The sequence below is a fragment of the Zeus faber genome, assembly GCF_960531495.2.
Source record: "Zeus faber genome assembly, chromosome: 3".
NCBI classification, from domain to species: Eukaryota; Metazoa; Chordata; class Actinopteri; order Zeiformes; family Zeidae; genus Zeus; species Zeus faber.
In genome coordinates, this window is record NC_137190.1 from 8,758,454 (window position 1) to 8,778,922 (window position 20,469).

Here is a 20,469-nt window from a genome sequence, read left to right on the forward strand (position 1 = left end):
CAGCAGTGTTGTATTGACGTAGTTTCCGGTCTGAGCGGCATCGTTTGGATTTTTTTTTTTTAAACGCGTATTTTCCATGAATTATGAACTACAAAACGGCATTAGATGTAAAAAAAAAAAAATTATATTGAATATATGAAATAAAACGAAAATGAATTTCTCAAACGGAGGCGACCCCCGAACCGAGAGCCAGCCCACTGCGTGCCGGAAGTGGAAGGCTAACAGGAAGCGTCCGCTGCGTTTACCTCGGAACGGGGTCCCCGTCTCTCCGAACCGAGCGGCAGAAACATCCAGGGCGGACCAGGACCAGGGCCGCAGCCGAGGCCGAGATGTCGGTCGTCTTTGTGCCGAAGAGACTACGCGGGAAAGCCAAAGTCAACCAGGAGACGGTGCAGAGGGTGGGTGACCGCCCGGCGACGCTAACGCTAACGCTAACAGGGTTCACCATGTGTGGACCGGTATGCTACCCGTAGTTTACTGGCGCCTTTCTGTTGACTTGTCGCGCTGCCACATGTTTGATGTGTCAGTTTATCCGCTCAGAGTATCAGTGGTAATTCGAGCAGGAGGACAAAAATAAGTATAATACGATAATAAAACAGGGACCGTACGAAGATTGCTGGAGCTAGACTTGTCTGCAGGACTCTAGGTTCTATGGGCTTAATGACTTTACGTTTACAAGTTCAATTCGGTTCGAATGTCGTGAAGGCGCAGCGGGTAGAACGTATTGAACGGACCTGGCAGAATGGAACTTCATGTTTTAAATGAGTGTGCAATCACATGACAATAGGAATCACTGTGTTTTCGTTACCTTAGGATAAGACGTTTTTTATCGACATAGGGAGCGGGTACGCTTCGCGGAGGCCGCCATGACGCACCGCCCGTGTTTCTTCTACAGTAGCCCAGGAGGGACAAACCAAACGCTGGCTCTAGAGAGGGCCTTTGGCGAGTTTCGCCGCCGCCTCCTCCTCCACAATAGCTGTTAGATTCGGTTCTGCTCCGCGTCGCGTGCACACCATCGTGTCTTTCCTGTTTGTGAGGTGAAAGCGTCTCCTTTTAACGTCCACGCATCTGCTCCACGGGAATCCTGGTGTTCCCGCAGCTGCTGAACGAGAACGACCAGCTGATCCGCTGCATCACGGAGTACATGCAGAAAGGCAGAGCGGTGGAGTGTGTGCAGTGAGTACCCTCCCGGCACGGTATCCGCCGGTCGACCCGCCGCCCCGGTTCTGAATGTTCTGCTCGGTCCCTCTCGCCGCCAGGTACCAGCAGATCCTGCACCGCAACATCGTTTACCTCGCCACCATCGCCGACGCCAGCCCCGACGTGGCGGCCGCCGCCGCCGCCCCCTCGTCCGACGCGAGGAGCTTCCCCGCACCAGGGTGCGTTTGAAAAATGGAATTTTTCACCGGGCGTCTCCTTCACTCGTCTCCATCCCTCGTTTCCTAAAAACGTTCATCCCTCCGCGTTTCCAGCCCCGAAGGCGCCGTCGGCGGAAATGGGTGACGGTGACGTCACACCCCTCTGTCCTGCTCCTCTGGGGAAGGGGGGGGGGGGGGGGTTATGTAAATGGCTAAATGTGATGTTGGAATATGAAACTAGTTCTTGAGGTGTTTGTTATCAAGATATTATCAAAGTATTCCTGTTTGCTCCTGTGGGAATACGTCTGAGACTGGGTTACTCGGAGACCTCCTTCTCGGCAAATTTCAGAATGGAATGCAGTCCGCTTCTCGAGAACGGGTCTTGCATGATCACTTCTGTGCCATTGTGCTCCAATTCCTAAAAAGTTTGTTTTTCATCAGCAAATTTTATCTGCGTGAGTGTACCTCGCCGCCCAGAGAGATGCGACCCCGTTGCGGCGCACCGAGGACGAGCCGACTGGGTCGAGGGGCGCTGTTTCTTTATTTTGTTTTAGAAATAAATTGTGTGAATTAAGACCTGTTGACTTTAAATGAAGCGTCTTATTTTTGGCTTAGGTTGTGGTGACTGTTTTACACAGGTTGCCGGTGCTGTGTTGGCGCATGTTTTCGACGAATCACAGTGCACTTACTGTACGTCTGGACCAATCACCATAGGTTTATTTTCCTTCTTTCTTTTTTTCGGTACTCGTTCCATTTCCCACAAGTGAAGTTAAACACGTCGTCAAATACCTTCCCAGCTCCCTTTTTTCCAGTCTGTTTTCCAAATCATGCCTGAGTGTATTACTTTGAATTCTCTGTTAAACATCTGTTATCGGGGCTTCACAGCTGCTAATGTGAGGACATGGTAAATGGGGGATGAATTGTTAAAACTATTCCCACAATATCAGTATTTTTTGGTGTCGGCAACAATAAACTGAAATACAGCGGAAATAAGCAGGTGAAGCATCGTTCTGAAACTACTTGTGTGGTTTCACATTGTACGTCCTCGACAGATTCAATAGGCTCGTAGTTTCCTCTTCTGTTGACGGTTGCCAATAATCGGTTGTTTTTGCTTGAAAAATCTAAGAAAGAAAATACGTTTCAAACTATAAAATAAGTAGTGGCATCATTTGGTATCTCCAGTCTAAGCAGGAAATGCACATTATTGCCCCTTAATGACAGGTTCTCGTTTGAAAATAAACAGCTTGTAGTGGATGCACTGCACTCCGGGGAAGTGGAATTGGAAGGCATCCATGCAAGCTCCACACAAAACACACACAGTAGCCCGGAGCTCTAAGGGCATGGTGGTTCTGGACTGCAGGTTTTTAGAGGAAGCATCATCGTCTGAGTCAAAGTGTGACAAGTGAGCAGCCAGGCAGGTGAACATGACGTTATAGTGATCGCTGCATTATCGGGGATATCGGTGCCTCCTTATTCACCGGTGAGAACACATTTCAAATCAGAGTTGACTTGCAGCTCTTGCATGTCTTTGAATTAAAAAAATAAATAAATAATGGAGCCTCGTCATTCAAACGGGTGTCGCTGAGTGGGGGAGTGTGTGGTTCAAGTCGATGACAAACTATTTAAATTGCTAAATTTTTTTATTAATTTTTTTTTTGCATTGCTGGTACACTTGGAAAGATTCAGTTGCCAGCTCAAAAGAACAATAAGCAACATAAGCCAAGCAGCCCCCTTCATATCATCTAACAGGGCAACACTTTTTTTGTAGAAGCCACTAGTAAACCATTTGACACAGCTGAGAAATGCTAACAGTTACAGTCCAAGGTCTTAAACAATGTCTTTAAAAAAGCCTGCAACAGTTTGGGAGTTAACACAGACAAAAAGCAACAAACCCTATCTTGATTGTGCAAAGCACATTAACTATAAAAAGATATATATATATATTTATATGTATATACAGCAAACAATTCTTTGTAAACATGGTAAGTATGTTAGTTTTCAGAAAACATGGGTGTCATTTCATAAATACAGGCAACATTGGCATCCGCAAACATCACAAAAGGTTAACATTCCGGGCCCTTAAATACAGCCCATCGCCATAGAAACCCAAAAAACAAGGATTCAAAAATACCCTCATCACACAATAATGGTTTTAGTGTTTAGAATGGCATATTTGGTAACCTTTAGATAAATGGTGTCGCTCAACTCTGTCGGTAAGAAAAAAAACCAAACTGTGTGCTTCTTCTCCAGGGGGGGAGGGGAGTGTTAACGTTTTATGTCATATGCCTATAGTATACTAACATACAGTAATGGTATAACATGTAAGAAAAATACAAAAATAAGATTAATACTGTCAATATTTGTACAAGAAAAATATTTTATTTTTAAATGGAACAAAAGTTAGGTTTTCAGGAGTTAGTGTTCAATCCGAAGCAAAACGCCAATTAGGGAAGAGCAAAAGAACTTGCCTCCTGGTCATCAAGACATGTCCCTAAAGCTATTCAATTCAAATAGGGCTTGTAACTTCACTGTCTATCAACGCTATAATCTCCGACCACCTCCGGTCTCTCCAGCACCGTTTGTCTTCTGAACAACGCTTTGGTTGGAAAATAATATTCTGCAAGTGCTATCAATACCAACATGGCACATAGTTACTGCTATAACTCTTTGACTTTTTGTCAGCGGTTGAAAAAGTAGTGTACTTCTCTCAAATTACACCTCTGTGACAACTTATATTTATGCTGAGCCTGCTCAAAGCCTCTTAATAAAAAGAACTAAATATTTATATTTCAACTTCAGTAATTTACAAGCTATGAAACAGTAGGTGGAAGCTGTACTCTGGGTCATCTTGCATGAGATTTGGCAGTTACAGCTCTGTAGACACAGTATCATCATATAGTACGAGGCAGAGCTGGAGCCGCTCCGGCCTGGGCCCTCTAATAGCTCCCGCTTCACTCACACACACACACAGACACAGACACACACACACACACAGACACACACACTCTCAGCTGCAGGAACAAGGTGGGCGGCGGCCGTGTGCGCCTCCAGCTGAGCAGACGGGGAAACAACAAGCGCAAAGGGGAACCGATGCCGAAGTGGAAACACGTCGGCTTCAAAATGTCTCCTTCACCAAACGGGGACGTTGGAAAAATATAGAAAGATAGAAAAGGTCGAGCGTGTGTGTGTGTGTGCGCCTGCGTGCGCGTCCGGGCTCTGAACACTGAAATATTAGATATAACGCAGGGATTCCCAAACCTCACGGCCCCCCAACGGTTGTAAATTTCTACCCCAAAGAAAAAAAATCTATATATATATAGGAAGTATAATGATTTTGCTGCAGGGTCGACAGCAAAAGTTATTTATTTTTTTTAATCAATTTTTTTGGTTTGTTTGTTTTACGGTTTATTAGAATATCATTTTTTCCCCATCACCAATAAAGGTATAATTTTAATTTTATTTTGTTTTTTTGCGCCGTTTGTGAGCCGGCTTTGGGGTGGATGTCGCGTCTGGTTTGACACTGCGCAACCACCACGTCCCCGTTAAACCCGGCTCATAAAAGACGCAAATCCTATGACGAACACATCTTTCATTCATTCAATTAGAGTTGAAATATTGTGTTTTACATTTGTTATTATTGTTGTTTTCTAACAGGACACAAACCACAAAAAACTTTTTATTTTTGTCGTCAAGATTTTAAATTTTAGTCAGCAGGGTTTCAGATGGAACACTCGTGTAGCCTCATTTTACGCTCCACACAACAGTTACATTTAGGCAGATAATGAACATTTATTGATGTACTTATTTTTCGGAGGGGGGGGGGGGGGGTTGGGGCAGGTCCTCGCCACCACCACGTTTGGGAACCCCTGTTCTAACGCGAGGACTGCCTCGACCGGGATGCTCTGCCGCAGGTCGCCCGGGGCGTCGGGCGGGGGTCAGTACTGGTGGAGGTACGACGGGCGGTGCTCGTGTTTGACCGGGAAGGATTTGAAGCCCTTGCTGATGGGTTTGTGCTGCTGCTGCTGCTGGGTGAAGGGGAAGCCGGAGGAGAGGCCGGCGGGCGGGGGGCAGTCGCCGGCGGCGGACCACACCGGGGACTGCAGCATCTGCATGGTGTCGCTCCACTGGGAGGACGGAGGGATGTTCATCTGGTACAAGGAAGAGCTGGGATTGGGCACCGCGCTGGAGTGGGCCGAGTGCTGCCACGGCGCCTTGGGCGGCCACGTCTTGGTTTTGCTGTCCTGTGGGGCAGGCGGGAGGACGGGCTTCAAAATCAGGGTCTACTATTATTATGGTATGCACTGCACCGTAATGCGCAGTATCAACAAGGGACGGCAGGTGGCGTGATCCGAAACCTCGCTGCGGTATCGCCGCCCCCCCGTACGTTTTATTTTGCCACTTTAATAGAAGCATCAAATAAAACTTGGAATCACATGTTTAGCACTGGTGGAAGGCGGAGCGTTACTTCAACCAAACCTATGGAAACTCACCATATTCACATTATATGTCCCGCGACATTTGCAACATTGGCTTAAAATTACCATCAAATTTGGGTGGAAATATGTGATAAGATTGCGATCTCCTCAAAGTGAAGGTGATCAGAATTCACTCTGTGCGTTCCTTGGCGTTTGCAAACAACGTTCGCTCCCTGTCGACGCCTGAAAAGCGCGTTCAAACTCTCCCGTTTCGGGGGGGGGGGGCGGGGGGCGGTCTGGTTTACCTGGCTGTCGTCGATGTGATGCAGCGGCGGCGAGGGCAGCGTGCAGACTTCCTGCTCGCCACAGCTGTGTTTCCTGAGGAGAGATCGGCGGCGGAGAGAACGTTGAGATTCAAAGAACGACATCATCAACGACGGTCGCAATGTTCTGAGAGGGCCCCTCATTTTCTGTTGTGAAAGCCGTCTTCAGTGTTTTTATTGTTGTTGTTTTTTTTATCCTATCATTATTATTATTATATACTTTTTTTTTTAAATAAAAAAATAAAACTCAAAAGGAGTAATACTTTTAATTATCAAAACCATTGCTAAGCATCGTTGGCTCCATATTTTCATAATTCCTTATACCTAAACCGCCCAATCGTTTTGGAGAAAGAGAAAACAAACAACCGTCGAGGTAAGGTTTGTGTTCTCTGCGTCTAGAAGCCAACGGAGGTCGCCGCCATCACCTTCTCTGCTTGACGGCTGCTACCAGGTCGGGTCCAGAGAACATGGAGAACAGGCTGTCTCCGTTGGCCGAGGACGCCTCGTCGCTGGAGCTGGCCGAGTCGCCCTGGTTGGCCGACCAGCTGCCGGTCACCGCCTCGCTGCGGGGACGGGAAAAGAGCGTTCTGTTAGAGACGGGCTCCGACGCCGCAGAGCCAACGGGTCCCGGGTCAGACCGGGGTGTCGGTTCGGGGGGGGGAGGAGGAGGAGGAGGAGGAGGGTGTGGTTTCCGCGCGGTTTTGTGCCCCGGGCTCGAGAGCGCCGACGGCACGTGCCGAACGGGGCTGGGTTAAAAAGAAGGAAAGAAATGAACCAAACAATTCAATTATTTTGTCTCCGCTTCTGAATCGGTTTGTGAAATGTTTGAAATGTTTGATTTCCAGTTTAGGTTTTTAGGCATTTATTTCGCACCACACTAACAAATTAACCAAAATATAACATTTCCTGTATTAGACTGAATTTGTGGAATATTTTTGTAATGCAAACTGAAAAGTTGGAAGCAATGTATTTTTACATAAAATGTCCCGTGATTATCGGCCTGAATGGATTTATCTTCCTGCCATAAACTCCGCCCTAGTAGCACACAGCGCCATGCGTCCCATTGATGAAAGACATCGCTCTGCAATGTGGCACAGAGTTCTGGAGAAGTTTTCAACTTTAATGTTATTAACATTTGGGTGGAAATGTTTTGGACCTTTAATAAAAACGTCACTATTCATCTGATATCCTGTATTTATAATCTTTTTACTTGTTGCTGAATGTTAAATAGCACAACGGTCGGGAGAGATGATTTGGACCATTCTTATATATTTTTCTGCCGATTAAATTTTTTTGGATTCGTGCCGAGTCAGCAGGTTGGAGGGGGTCGCGGGCACGCACCCCTCGCTGTAGTAGTCCGGGTGCGACCAGGTCCGGTGCTGCTCGTCGGGGATGGGCCAGTTGCTGCGGGTGTTGCTGGGGCGACGGATGTGCTGCACCTGCCGTTTCTGCTGCATGGCCTGGCTGACCCCGGCGACGTAGCGCGCAAACTCCGGGTCGGAGCCAACTGCACGTGGGAAAAAAAGGGGGGGGGGCACGACGGTCATTTTCACCTCCTCAGCTGTTCTGATTTTGTTTTGGTTTGGTTTGCCCCGGAGCCCGATGCGTTCGGCCAGACTGTCTACCGTAGCAGAAAAATCACAATGGCTCTAAGTCAGCACGACACAATAGCCCCGGCCCCGGTCCAAAGGGCCCGCTGCACTGTAAAAATAGGAACACACACAAGTCTAAATTCAACATAAATCGTCAAATTCCAGCCACAGCTGCTCACATGGGAGAAAAAATGGCTGTTGGTGTCCTATGACCTACATGTTTTGACTTTGTGGTCTTTAACTCGAGGTTCGGTGTCATAGTTGGCTGGTAGGATTTTGTTTGGTAGCCTGGACCACAAATTGAAAATGCAAAAGTTAAAGAACTCGGGCGATCTCTTTTGGCTCCATAATTATTTTAAATTGTCAAATCTCACGTTCTCAACTTCCAATCTCAAAGCCAGTGGCAAAAACACTGCTGTCACAAGTTGTTTTTTTTCCCCCCATCAACTCAAACCTCACATCTGTACGGAAGACACAGGACATCCCAGAGTGCTTTGCTGTATGGGCTATGGGCCGTCTAGGTGGCATCTTGAGCTTTCTTGGAGTGATTGTCGGGTTTTATAACACATCATCCATAGGCTCCCACTAGCTGCTCACATTAAAACAAGAATCCACAATTCATAACCTCCCATATAAATACTCAAGACAAGAAATATTCAAATCGCCGCCGAAACCGTCTCTCTCCAACTTCCTTTACTGAGAGTCTGTAAATGAAGAGCCATCGGCTGAATAATGAATGTTATGATGGAGGAGCACGGCTGGTCATTACCCATATTCTGCACTTGTACTAATCCCATGGGAACAGGAACCATGAACCACCTTGCCCACCCAGGAAAAGGAATCGCTGATGACGAAGATAATTAGACCGACAGGACCACGTATGATGTTGCCGTATGTCTTTGGAATCTTTATCCAAATTAAAAGTGGTTGTGACGTCGATGTTGTACGAATCCATTGCTACTTTGTTCTTAAGAATTTCAATAATTTTGAGTCTCGTTTACAGTTTGTGTTTGTAGTTTGTATGAAGGGTGACCCCCTTCACCTTAACCACCCACCAGGTTCACTGCATATCTATCCACATTATTCTGTCGTTTTACTTGGCACTTTAATGGGAGACCCTCACACATATGAAACGACAGCCGATCTCACCTGCGGGGTCAAAGGGCAGCGTGTCCCCCAGCACTCCAAACACCCCCTCACTCTGGTCGCGGTTGGGCCAGGTGTTGTTGCGGGGGCCCTGAGGCTTCTGGCCCAGCATCTCTGACATAACGCTGTCCATGTAGGTGCTGACCAGGCCCAGGCTGTACAGGTCCGAACTCAGGTCCGGGAGCCCTGGAGAGTTCCACTGTCCGATGGGGCCCAGAGGGGACAGCCCCGCCGGGGGGCCCTGCTGGCCAGATCCGACCGGCCACTTGCTGGGCAGTCTCTGCTGGGGTGAGGGCTGCTGGGCAGGAGGGGGGGGTGGTTGCTGCTGAGCGATGGGTTGCAGGAGGTGCTGGTAGAACTGCAGGGCCTGCGGGGGGGGCTGCTGCTGCTGCTGCTGCTGCTGCTGCTGCTGCTGCTGCTGCTGCTGCTGGGAAGGCTGCGTGGGTGGAGGTTGCGGCGGCAGTGGTTGCTGCTTCGGCACCTGCTGCAGCGGCGGTTGGGGCTGAGCGGGAGGCTGCAGGACGCCGTGGGAGACGGTCTGGGAGGTGGGCGGAGCTCCACTGGGGGGTTTCAGCTCAGCGGGGTTGGCGGACGCCACCGAGTTCCTCCTCTTCACCAGCGGGGAGGCCTGCTGGGACTTGCCCATGTTGAACCCTGAGAGGAAGTCGATGACATCCTGCATCTCCTGGTCGGTGGGTAGGTTCATCCCCTGATCGTCGGGCGCCGAGCCGTTGGCAGTCTGGTTGAGCTGGGCCGAGTCCGGACCCGAGGCCAGGCCCCCCATCTGCAGGATGCTCTGCACCCTCCCGTCGCTGTGGCCCTTGGGCTTGTCATCAGCGCTGCCGGCGGACAGCGCGCTGCGAGACGGAGTGTTGGGGATGGAGTAGCTGCCGCCGCTGCCGGAGTTGGACGAGGCCTTCTTGGTGAACTTGGAAGTGAGCTTGGAGATGGTTTTGGGCAAGCCACTCGAGGCCTTGGAGCTGCCGCCTGGGGGCAGATCAGCCTGGCCGCCGTAGTCTGCAGAGTCCCGCTGCAGCTGCATCTGAATGGTGGGCAAGGCTTGCTCCCTGCAGAGAGAGAGGGGCGAACATCTTATACCTTGTACACAAGTGATAGACCATTGCTCCGGGCATACACGATTACATTACTTGCACTCCGCCCCCCCAGTTATTTTGGCTTTTTAAAATTAATTAATAAATTTTATTTTTATATAGAAATAAAACCCCCTTAGTTCATTTGCGCGTATCAGCGCCTCCGTTTATCAAATTTAAAAAAAAACAAATTTGTCAAGCACTAAGCGTGTTATCAATACTTGTATAGGCACTTTCTGAATGGCGAGGCGGGATTGAGGGGGAGGTACGAAACAAGTGTGACAATATGTTGCTATGGTGACGTTCAAGGAATAAAATATATTAAACTGAAGAATTGCGCCAACTGCGCCATGCGAGACCACCACGTCCAAATCCTCCATCTGCTTCCTGGCTACAACAACCAAAGAGCCTCCATGCAATTAATAAAAAAAAACAAAAAAAACAAAAAAAAAAACGTTTATATCATACCACAGCTTTTATTTAAGACATTTAGTGCGATATTCCAGAGAAAACAACTTTGAATCGACTTGAAAATGTCTGGTGTTACCGGTAACACCAGATATGAGTGTTATGAGTCATGACAGAGAACTGAAATATGTTACACCCCCTGGCGGCCGGCCATCCGTTGACAACGGAGCGACAGATACTTTGAGAAATTTTAAACTACGTATAGACGACAGATTGTCAGAATCTCTTTTTATACACGAAGCAGTTGTTTCGCTTCAATAAATTAACGCGTTTACAGTATATATTTTATATGTTCTGTATATATCTTAGTGTATATATTACTCAAAATGTTAAGTGAAAAAGATAAAACGTAATCATTTTTAACATAAAACCATAACAAATCAACTTTTTTTCCCCTCAAACTTTTTAGCATCCAACATTAACATGAACTCACTTCCGCTCCTTCCATCTGTTGATGTCAAACACCGCGGTGTAGAGAACGTCCACCAGACCCAGCGTCTTCTCCGGGTCCAGGCTGCGCTGGAGCAGGGACATGGTGGCAGGGTCTTCCTTCAGACACCTCGAGGCACAGAACAGGACAGACCTTGAATGACTCATCACAATATCTATTATCTCTATATCTCATGTTATCAGTACACTGTTAAAAAAGTGGTAACGCATCAGGATCATTGGCAATGTTTTCAGTTTGAAAGGTTCTTAAATTCACTGTCAACTTAAGACGTGTGGAATTGATGATAAAACTACCAGTAAATAAATACTTGATACATGTACACTCGGTTAAGTATATTCAATAAGGTATTATTCAGAAGCGAAACCGCCACATGGCACTGTACTCACCAAGTAGAAGGGACCTGCACCAGCACCTTGGAGCCCTCCAGCGTGATCTGAGGAGCGTAAGCCTCCTTGTTCTCAATCTGAGCCGTGTCAACCACCACCTGCAGGGACACACACAGCGGAGGTGCTGATAGAACACTGCATATCTTCACAAAGTCAAATCTGTCCATTCGCCGAGGAAATGTGTGTGTGTGTGTGTGTGTGTGTGTGTGTGTGTGTGTGTGTGTGTGTGTGTGTGTGTATGTTCCCCATTTTGGGTTTACGCAAGAAAGACATCTGAAATGCATTTCTACCTTTGTTCATTTTCTCCAAAAAAAGGAAGGGACTGACAAAAGCAAAAAACAGATTGCATTTGTCCTCCGTGTAAACCCTGACCCCGAGCACGGCGTAGGGCAGGAAACTAACATAGCCAACGCCCCAAAATGGCTGATGAATTTCAACAGTTTCCCATTTTGCAAAATCTCTGTATCTTTCGCGCATTTAATGGTCAAATTAACAGACATCTTAGAACGTGTCGGCCCTTCTTCGAGAAGCCTACACCACTGGCAATGTAAGCACTTTATTTATTTGGAATTGAACGTTCGTTTTATGGACTTTTTATTCCTGCAATTTTACAAAAAACAAAAAATAAAAAAATCACAGACCTCCCCAAAAAATTGGAGAAATCCTGGAGGGTCTGATTAGTCCAAAGCAACCACTGGTTTGCAGCTAAACTACCAAAGGGCTCGGCAGAGAAGAAACGTTATGCACTGCAGATGTGTGCAGCATTATCTTGGTGATTGGTTTCAGCATCTCACGCTGCCTGCAGAGACAACAGTCTGGCTTGTCTGCTGCTAGTTGTACATTTTCCAAGTTCTTTGAAAGAGCCCAGGCTCTGGGTCACGGGGGAGGGAGGAGCTCATTTCCTGTACAGCAGGAAGTTTGCCTATTGTTGTACGTACAGCAGGTGTATCCTCGGGATCCCTGGGTTGCCAGCCGTCCCGTAGGAGAGGCGCACACATCAAGACGAGGCGGTCTGCCAGCCATGACCCAAGACGCCACCGACGGGGTCACGAGGTCGGGAGGGAGGGGCAGGGGAAGGGACCGACCAGCAACGGAATGGAAGTACACTGCTCTGTGTCTGGATGCTATGATAGAGTAATGACTTATTATGGGAAGGAGTCGCTGGAGACTGATGCTGCTGGGAAGGGCGCCAGGATGAGTGTGTGCATAGTGTGTGTCATTGTTTGTGCAAGGGTTTGGGAGACACTATGTGTGTACTTATTTAAGTGCATGACAGTGTGCGTGTGTGTGCTTTGTGCGACAGGCAAACTCAGGAGACGAGTGTGTGCTGCGAGACCCATTTTGGCTTAAGTAGGGGGGCGCAGATAAGGAGCTAACGCAAAGCATCCATCAGCTCTGGTTTGTTGTACAGTCAGCACTGCGCTGGCTGGGAACGTTCAAGACCGACCACACACACACACACACACACACACACACACACACACACACACACACACACACACACACACACACACACACACACACACACACACACACACACACACACACACACACACACACACACACACACACACACACACACACACTAAACGCTGGAGCATAAACAACGCCGCTCCTCCCTGTGACTCTAGTTTAAGGAAAGGGAGTGGAGGGGGGGTGTCTGTGTGCTGAGCGGCCCAGGCGAGCCCATCCTTCCCCCAGATGTTGCCAGGAATGTTCCCTTCCCCTTTGTGTGTCTACAGTGTTTGCTTACACCTCTCGGCAGCCCCTCAAAGCAGGCTGACATACTTTCTCATCTCCCTTGCACCGCGGCCAAACAATGGCCTACAAACCACAAAAGCCTCAGGCGCACGAAAGGAGAGGTTGCACTCCTCTCTGAGCAGAGGAGTGATATTGGCGTAGGGTTACACTCCAGTACACCGTCTAAGTGGGCGTTTACAAATTCCAAAATGGTAAGGCAACATAAATCTGCTCAAACACTTCAGTCAACCCTTTGCATCGGCGTCGCACAGCGTAAATAAGTCACCCTCTTCTTCTAATTGTAGCCTAAATAGATCTGCCCTTGCAGGCGTGTCAGACAGCATATTTGCCCCCCTCCAAGAAGCATCTGTTCTCCAAAACAAATTGGGACACAAAATACATACATGTAGAAAGATATGGTCTGGGAAAAAAATTTAAAAAAATTTAAAAAGTCCCATCAATGATCATGTTCATCTCTTTATGGGTCATTCCACAGAGGCAGGTATATTTTGAGGACTTCAATCCTCAATTCTTCAATCCTCTAGAGCAGTGTTTTTCAAATTTCCAAAATGTCCTCGTCTTTCCAGTGAACACTGATCTAGAGAATCAATTGTACCAGGACATTTGTATTCAGGGTGATAAACAGTCTTAAAAAAAGCACTGCGAAGTGTTTCATTCCATTTGTCATTCACAGTTTCCATGATTTTATTTTCCACGCCTACATGTCACCGACAAAAGAAAATGAGAGCATCGTTGATAAGATTGACGATTTATATACGATGAATACAAATGTTTTAACCTCTTACCACCGGGTCAGCCTGACAAACGTTAATACCCCACTGCTATGCATCTGGGGAGCAGCTGTTGTCCAGAACTAACGCTACATCGCTCACTATTTTCTTCAATAAGAAATGAACATGCGACCGGAGAATCGGGGTAACAGAGTAGGAAACGCTACCGCTTTTGTCCACAGTGGCTGCTGTGTCCTGGAAAATCCAGAATACCGGACGGAATGACCCAGACAATTGTTTTCTTGCTTTATTTTTCCAAAACAAAATATTGGAATCCTCTAAACACTTTAGGAAATCCTTATTTTAAGGTGTTTTTGACGATGTCAAGTCATTGTTTCTGAATTTGTTTTTTAAATATTCACTAGTTAATTAATATGTACAATCCTATTAATAAAAATTGTAAAAAGACGGGTCATTTTGACCCAATAAAAACATTCTATTGTTAACCTTCAACACGGATCGTTCACCTGGATCCTTACTGGGTTAGGATTAGTCCCAACAAAAAGAACCACTATTCCTTCGCATAAAGCCAGGAACAAACACAGGCCTCAGCCCCTCCCACCACACCTCCCCACCACGACCCCCTGCAGCTACAAAACACTCGACGGGAGGAAAAATAAAAACCTGCTTGGTCAGCCTTTTCCACAGCTGCACGGGGGCCTCCTGTGTAAACCCTTCCACTCACCAGTCCGGCCTGGGCGAAAAGCAGCTGGACAGCGGTCTTGCAGGCCCCTCTCCAGCTGGAGGGACACACTTGGTTGAGGACCTCTGTGACGGGGGAATCCTCCCTGCGCGGCATCCCGTTCTGGGCCAGAGCTTCCTTGATGAGCTGCAGCGTGGTGTGCTGCGGAGACACGCGCATGCCAGTCGTCAAGAACTCTGCGATGTCCATTATTCCCGCTCCCTTGCTTGACCCACTCTGGTGCCTTGTTTTAGTCGCTGTCACGCAGTACAGTGACAGTGACAGTGTCTATTGGAAGACATCAGGGTGTCGGCAGATATCATAAGAGTTACAATCAAAATGAGTCAAAAGTTCTTTAAAAGGTATTAACAAAATTTAAGATTGATTTTTGCATTAAAGCATTGCAGGTTAATACTGCAGGTAAGTGCTATGTATTTGGTACAGGGCGGGGGTAAGTATTAAGTACACGGGGGTAAGTATTAAGTACAAACAGGTTAGATTAGAAACTAGATGATTCTATGAACTGTTAATCTAACAGTTTCCTATTGGTCAGAGAGCATGGAAAGGGATAAATCTAACCAGCCGCAGCGGGAGGTCAGAACAGGCAGAGGATGGAGGACAGGATGGAGGACAGGTAGGAGACCGGAGGATGGGTGGAGGTGTACCGTTTTCAGTTTTAGGTTCTCTGCTGCGGACTCGTTAAAGGACACGCCTTTGAGGAAATGGGAGCCAATTTGCAGCGGGATGGTGGGCAGCTCGCACTGGATGGGCTGAGGGGTGGTCTGCATTCTGCCAGCCTGCTGGGCCTCCGCCTCACTGCAGCAGCCCTGCGCAACCACAACACAACACAACCTTTAATCATTTCTGGTATGGCTGGGTATTGGGCAGGATCACATGATTCAATACAAATGATCACGATTTGATTAAATCCGATATCATTTGATTAAATCTGATTATATTATGATCATGATACCGTTCTATATCGATATATGGACAATTCATATACTTTATAAACATTTACATTTTACTTTCAACTTCTCAGTATACCCTCTGATGGGCATTAAAAGAATATCTCACAGAACAAATTCAGTCTAATACAAATCAAGACTCAAGACTACGGTTTATTTTAAGCAGAAAAAAATATCAATATGACCATTTTCAAACCGAAACAGAAACAATACAATTTAATTTGAATTGAATCATCTCAGAGTATCAATTGTTTTAACCCAGCACTACAATGTAAACTCTAAACACCATTTATTGGATTGAATCTTTATTCCAGTCATTCTAGTGTATTGAAGGATCTAACCTGTAATGCTGCCTCCACAGACTTGGGGTTGAAGTGAAAGCCAGCCTTCAGCGCATACTCACTGTGGCCCAGGCTTTCTAACGCAGCTTTATAAACCTTGACAGCGAGAATGGGGAGGAAAGAATTTAAACACGCCCGCAAACACACTTCACACACTTCTTTTATGGTATCTGAGGGAAATCCTTTTTCTTTTTTGTATTTGAATCGCAATGTTACCAGCCGTGGAACATTGCATTTATTCTGAGTTGCCTGAGTTTACCTGTAAAGCATTGTCTATCTTCATGTTGAGATCCTTGAGCTGGTGCTCGGGGATGGAGGTGTTGTTGGAGCAGAAGAGCTGCTGAACCTGGAGGCCTGCCAGGCAGCCGTCCCGGCCCCGCTCCCGCAGCCTGGCCGTGGCCTGCAGGCAGATCAGCGGGTCAGAGTACAGCCAGAAACACTAAATTGATTCAATGAATTCTTTCCCCGAGTCAAGATATTTCCTGTTTGGCAAAAAAATAAAAAATAAAACTCACTAATCCTATTTATGGATGAATGACTTTTAAAAAGAATTGTGAGGAACCGAACAATGGCCAAATGCAGCATCTAAAATATGCACACAATTACTGATCAAGTAATGTAGATGTATGGTTTTCCAAGGTTAAAAATATATTTTTCCCCATAACTGCTGTTACATTAGAGGTCATTCAAGTATTTCAAGCACTAGGATGAGCATGAAACTCTCCTGGTTGGATCAACAGCACCAAGAATTAGCAGTTGCCTTGAAAGAATCCTGGTTAATACAGTCTTGTACTTTTTACCCCCCCCCCCCCCCCCAATTAACAAGGACTTGGGTTATGGCCAATTACATACCAATGTCTATGGGAAAAGTGAAAGGAAACGTGGTGTGGAAGTTAATGATTGTTTTGGTTCTACTGTTCTTTTATATAACCGGATTGCTGCAAAGTTCTGAGGCCAAGGGGCATTATCCATTTCAAAAACTATTTTGAGGCTATAAAACTGCTGAAATAGACCAGCGGTAGCCTCCCTCTGTCTAAACTCCCCAGCAAGCAAGGCCCATTCCACAGCACATTCCACCAGGCTCTGTCCAGACCTCGCTCCCCTCCAGGGCTAACACTGCAGCATACCAGGGCTCAGCAGATCAATCAGCCCACTATTCTCCTCTATGGTCACTGTACACATCGGAGCTCAAAGTGGGCCATGGGGACTGATTAGCCACAGGATTAGCTGGCTCCGCTTACAAAATGGCCTCCCTTACAGCGCCAGGGTGTTTCGAGAGGGCATGGAATGCAACGACGTGGGTTCATCGATGAGGACAGGAAATTGTTGATTGAAATCATGAACGGCAGGTTTTTCTGTGGAATGTTTAGCACAGTCAGTTTTTCACCCCAGACCTAGAACCCTTGATTTTTAAGGTCCCAGATCAGAAAGACTTCTAAAAGTGGAAAGTGGTGGTGGTGGGTGGGGGGGGGGGGGTGGGTGCGCAATGTCTGCATACCTCTGCTGCACCCTTCCATGAGCGGGAGGCCTCCTCCAACTCCGTAAGGGACCCAGGGACGCTGCTTTGGGACCGGGCATTGGTGCGACGCTCCTGGGCCTGAGCTAGGGCCTCCGCCAGGCAGGACTGGGCCACAGGCTGGACCTTCTGTAAGGCCTGTGACAGGAACTGGAAGTGGACCTGCATCACTGTGAGGAAACATCTGCCCAGAACCTAGAAACACATATAGAGTTTATATTAACAGATGCCCAAAATTGGGCAGGAAACAAATAATTTTGACAATAGACATCAGTTCCACACGTTTATAGGCCAAAACATCAACTGCACATGAAGCTTACCCTCTGGAGCTGACATACTGTTGCAGATTGCCAAATTACAGCTGATTTAAAAAATACAGTTTAATTTACATGACACCGTAAAAACAATAGCTGACTAATGTTGTTTAGCCAAAACACTTATTGTATGTATATTTATTTATTTGATCACTTCATTTCATAAACGCAGACCTGCTATTTTAAATGGACGTCCCCGTTTATTGTTTATGTATATAGGCGTATTCATGTGCATGTTTTTTCCAAGGCGAAAGAATAGCCCAAGATTCGAAGGCTGTTTGGTGTCCCAATAGAGCAACCAGGAGCAACAGGACACCACAACAGTTCGCATGATCACAGGGTTTTCTTTTTCAGGTATCTGCTCAAAATATCTTGTCAGTGGGGACAGAAATACAGTTTGTCGCCACTGCTTTTTTGAAAGCAGACAGGAACGAGACAGGACCTCCTTCATTCTTTAGAGCAATACATCACACGACCAAAACCAGCCAAGTCCTCCACTAGAGTAGGTGGTGAACAAATGAATCACAGAGGGAAAATTGAGTCAAATGGCAGTTACAATGAATCGATAAATAATATGTATTCACTGGAGAATTTATTTTTAAATCTAAAATAATTGTTTGTACAAGTGATAATCTTTAAGTTTTCGAAAATATTTAATGAGTCTACCTGGTAATTAAGCTACCTATTTTCACATAAAAAAAGTATTGCACTATTTCATTTTAGTACTAACAATCTTGAAAAAAAAAGAAAAAAAAAATGTATATATATTTTTTGTCCGCTTGCCTTCATCCCATAGTGCATCCTGGTGCCATCTCTTCCCCAGGTAAACAACGCACATGCACCCACCCATCCACATGATGTAGAAGAAAACATGATTCATCAGAATAGGCCACCTTCTGCCATTGTTCCATGGTTCAGTTCTGACGCTCACGTGCCCATTGTAGGTGCTTTGGGTGATGGACAGGGGTCACCATGGACACTGACTGGTCTGCAGCTACACAGCCCCATAAGCAGCAAGCTGTGATGCACTGTGTGCTCTGACACCTTTCTATCACAGCAGCATTAACTTCTTAAGCAATTTGTGCTACAGTGGGATGGAACCAGAGGGACAAGCCTTCGCCCCTATGTATGTATGTATATATACATACATACATACATACATACATACAACTTTTGGTTTCAAGCAACGTAGATACGTATTTTTTATGAACTTTGTTCATTTATATAAAAAATAAAATGCTATTTTTAAAGTTATATTTTATTTCAATATAATATATATTTTATTTCAATATGTATATATATAATATATAATAATGATGTCATAGCCAGGGAGTCACTGGGGAGGGGTTTAACAGCTGCGTGTGGCCGTTGAGCCTGTCAGCCAAACACCTAACAGGAAGAAATGTTCAGTCGTATAGAAATGTGTGTACTGCCTTAGTCTCCTTGTGACTCCATTCTCCTGAGAACAGACCGAGCAAGTACAGAGATGTGAAATTCCTGCTGATGCTACTAAGATGCTAATCTGGAATCAACCAGTTAGCACATTCTCCGTCTCAGTGGAATGAGCATACAAAACATGTCCACTAGGACAGTGTTGATAGTGTGCCGTGAAAGCTTGGAAATTAGATCTTGTCTTACAAGATCAAAATTTCTTGGCCACACTAATTCATCAGTTCCAGACAGAGGAGCAGCTCCAGCAGAACTGTTTTCACTGTGAAAGTGAGGGCGATTTCGTAGCGATGAAAGATTCAACTCTTATTTTTGAGATTCAGTTCTTGATGAGTCATTCGGTAAGAAGACCACAGCCAGAGTGATTTAAAAGATTAGTTTGCTTCAGACGGATCGCTTGCAAGTCTTGGATCATTATTAGTAGACCATAATAATAAGCAGAGTTATACGAGTTACTGACATTTTCAGTGGTTAAAAGGATAGCGGTGCGCCGTGGGATTATTTTATTGTAAAAAGTGTGTTGTGAAAGAAAACGCTGCTTTTTTTGACCACATCGGGATCGGCAGTTATGAAGCCGATGTGTTGGTTTGGTGTCCTCTATCTATCAACAAGTTATTTGTGTGTTTGTTTATTTATTTGTTTGCTTACAAGTTAAATGTTCTCAACTATAGAAATGTTAATAAATTACAAGTTTTTCCACATTTATTTGAAAGTTTTGCACTTTGACAAAATATCGGTCAAAACCTCGGTAATCGGTGGGCTAGGATTCACTAAAATCGGGATGGGCATCAGAAAAAAAAGTGGTGTCACAAAGTTTGCACAACAGCCGAAATGAGCTTCATAAATTCTGCAACATTCTGACAATTAAATCAAACTGTTACTAACTCTTCTAAAATAACCAAGCCAAGAGAGGAAAAAAAGGGGAGGAGATGTGGACAAGGCCACAGCACAAGATAATGGATAACACATGTAATAGAATCTCCAATATCCCACATGGTCATGGAAAATATGAGGCAGTAGACTGTAGCTGAGCCAAGCCAACTTTTGGCCCCTCTCAAGCCCAAACAAGGCAAATCATGAATCAATCGACATTTACACTTTTTATTTTCTGAGAACACCTGCACAATGGGCAGTCCAAATCGGGGGAAAATAGTTCTACAAAGCCGCTGTTAGGAAGCTGGATCTGAGGTCTTTCTGGTAAATCAACGTTGATGTGTTATGTGCTTTCCTGGTTTGACTGTTACAAGCGGACTGGTTGGAATCTCAGCTCTCAAAAACAGTATTGTTTCCTTTCTTTAAAGGCCGGCTTCTTAGTTCCCCATTTTTGTGCTGGCAGTCCGATGAATGTCTCTAACCAACGCTGATGATTAACAATCATTTGCTCCATCTTTGTTGAGGGTTCCTTGACCCCTGCACTAGTTTCAGTATGACCTGAAAC

At 46.0% G+C, this 20,469-nt stretch overlaps 2 protein-coding genes across 4 annotated transcripts in view; one reads left to right on the plus strand and one right to left on the minus strand.

Annotated features, from left to right (window-relative positions):
• The first annotated feature begins 211 nt into the window (after positions 1–211).
• On the plus strand, positions 212–1,934 carry ss18l2 (ss18, like 2). Its single transcript, XM_079997222.1, has 3 exons — positions 212–398; positions 1,100–1,176; positions 1,260–1,934. Exons 1-3 carry the CDS (start codon positions 330–332, stop codon positions 1,387–1,389), a joined length of 276 nt encoding a protein of 91 aa, XP_079853348.1. The 5' UTR covers positions 212–329; the 3' UTR covers positions 1,390–1,934.
• A 1,051-nt stretch (positions 1,935–2,985) lies between these two features.
• garre1 (granule associated Rac and RHOG effector 1) overlaps positions 2,986–20,469 on the minus strand; it is a 41,494-nt gene continuing 24,010 nt past the window's right edge. For all 3 annotated transcript variants that reach the window (XM_079997710.1, XM_079997711.1, XM_079997709.1), the window contains 12 exons: positions 17,251–17,463; positions 16,012–16,152; positions 15,753–15,848; positions 15,109–15,270; positions 14,447–14,605; positions 11,231–11,328; positions 10,827–10,952; positions 8,838–9,901; positions 7,438–7,603; positions 6,522–6,659; positions 6,079–6,151; positions 2,986–5,599 (listed from right to left, as the gene is read on the minus strand). In XM_079997710.1, the coding sequence (XP_079853836.1) occupies positions 5,294–5,599; positions 6,079–6,151; positions 6,522–6,659; positions 7,438–7,603; positions 8,838–9,901; positions 10,827–10,952; positions 11,231–11,328; positions 14,447–14,605; positions 15,109–15,270; positions 15,753–15,848; positions 16,012–16,152; positions 17,251–17,463 (2,742 nt within the window). In that variant the 3' untranslated portion in view covers positions 2,986–5,293. The remainder of the gene's footprint in view (positions 5,600–6,078; positions 6,152–6,521; positions 6,660–7,437; positions 7,604–8,837; positions 9,902–10,826; positions 10,953–11,230; positions 11,329–14,446; positions 14,606–15,108; positions 15,271–15,752; positions 15,849–16,011; positions 16,153–17,250; positions 17,464–20,469) is intronic.

Bases quoted from the DNA above. Each gene is read 5' to 3' on its own strand.
- ss18l2 (XM_079997222.1), top strand. From the start codon at position 330: ATGTCGGTCGTCTTTGTGCCGAAGAGACTACGCGGGAAAGCCAAAGTC. The intron at 399-1,099 runs GTGGGTGACCGC...GTGTTCCCGCAG, and splicing joins ACCAGGAGACGGTGCAGAGG to CTGCTGAACGAGAACGACCA. The intron at 1,177-1,259 runs GTGAGTACCCTC...TCTCGCCGCCAG, and splicing joins AGAGCGGTGGAGTGTGTGCA to GTACCAGCAGATCCTGCACC.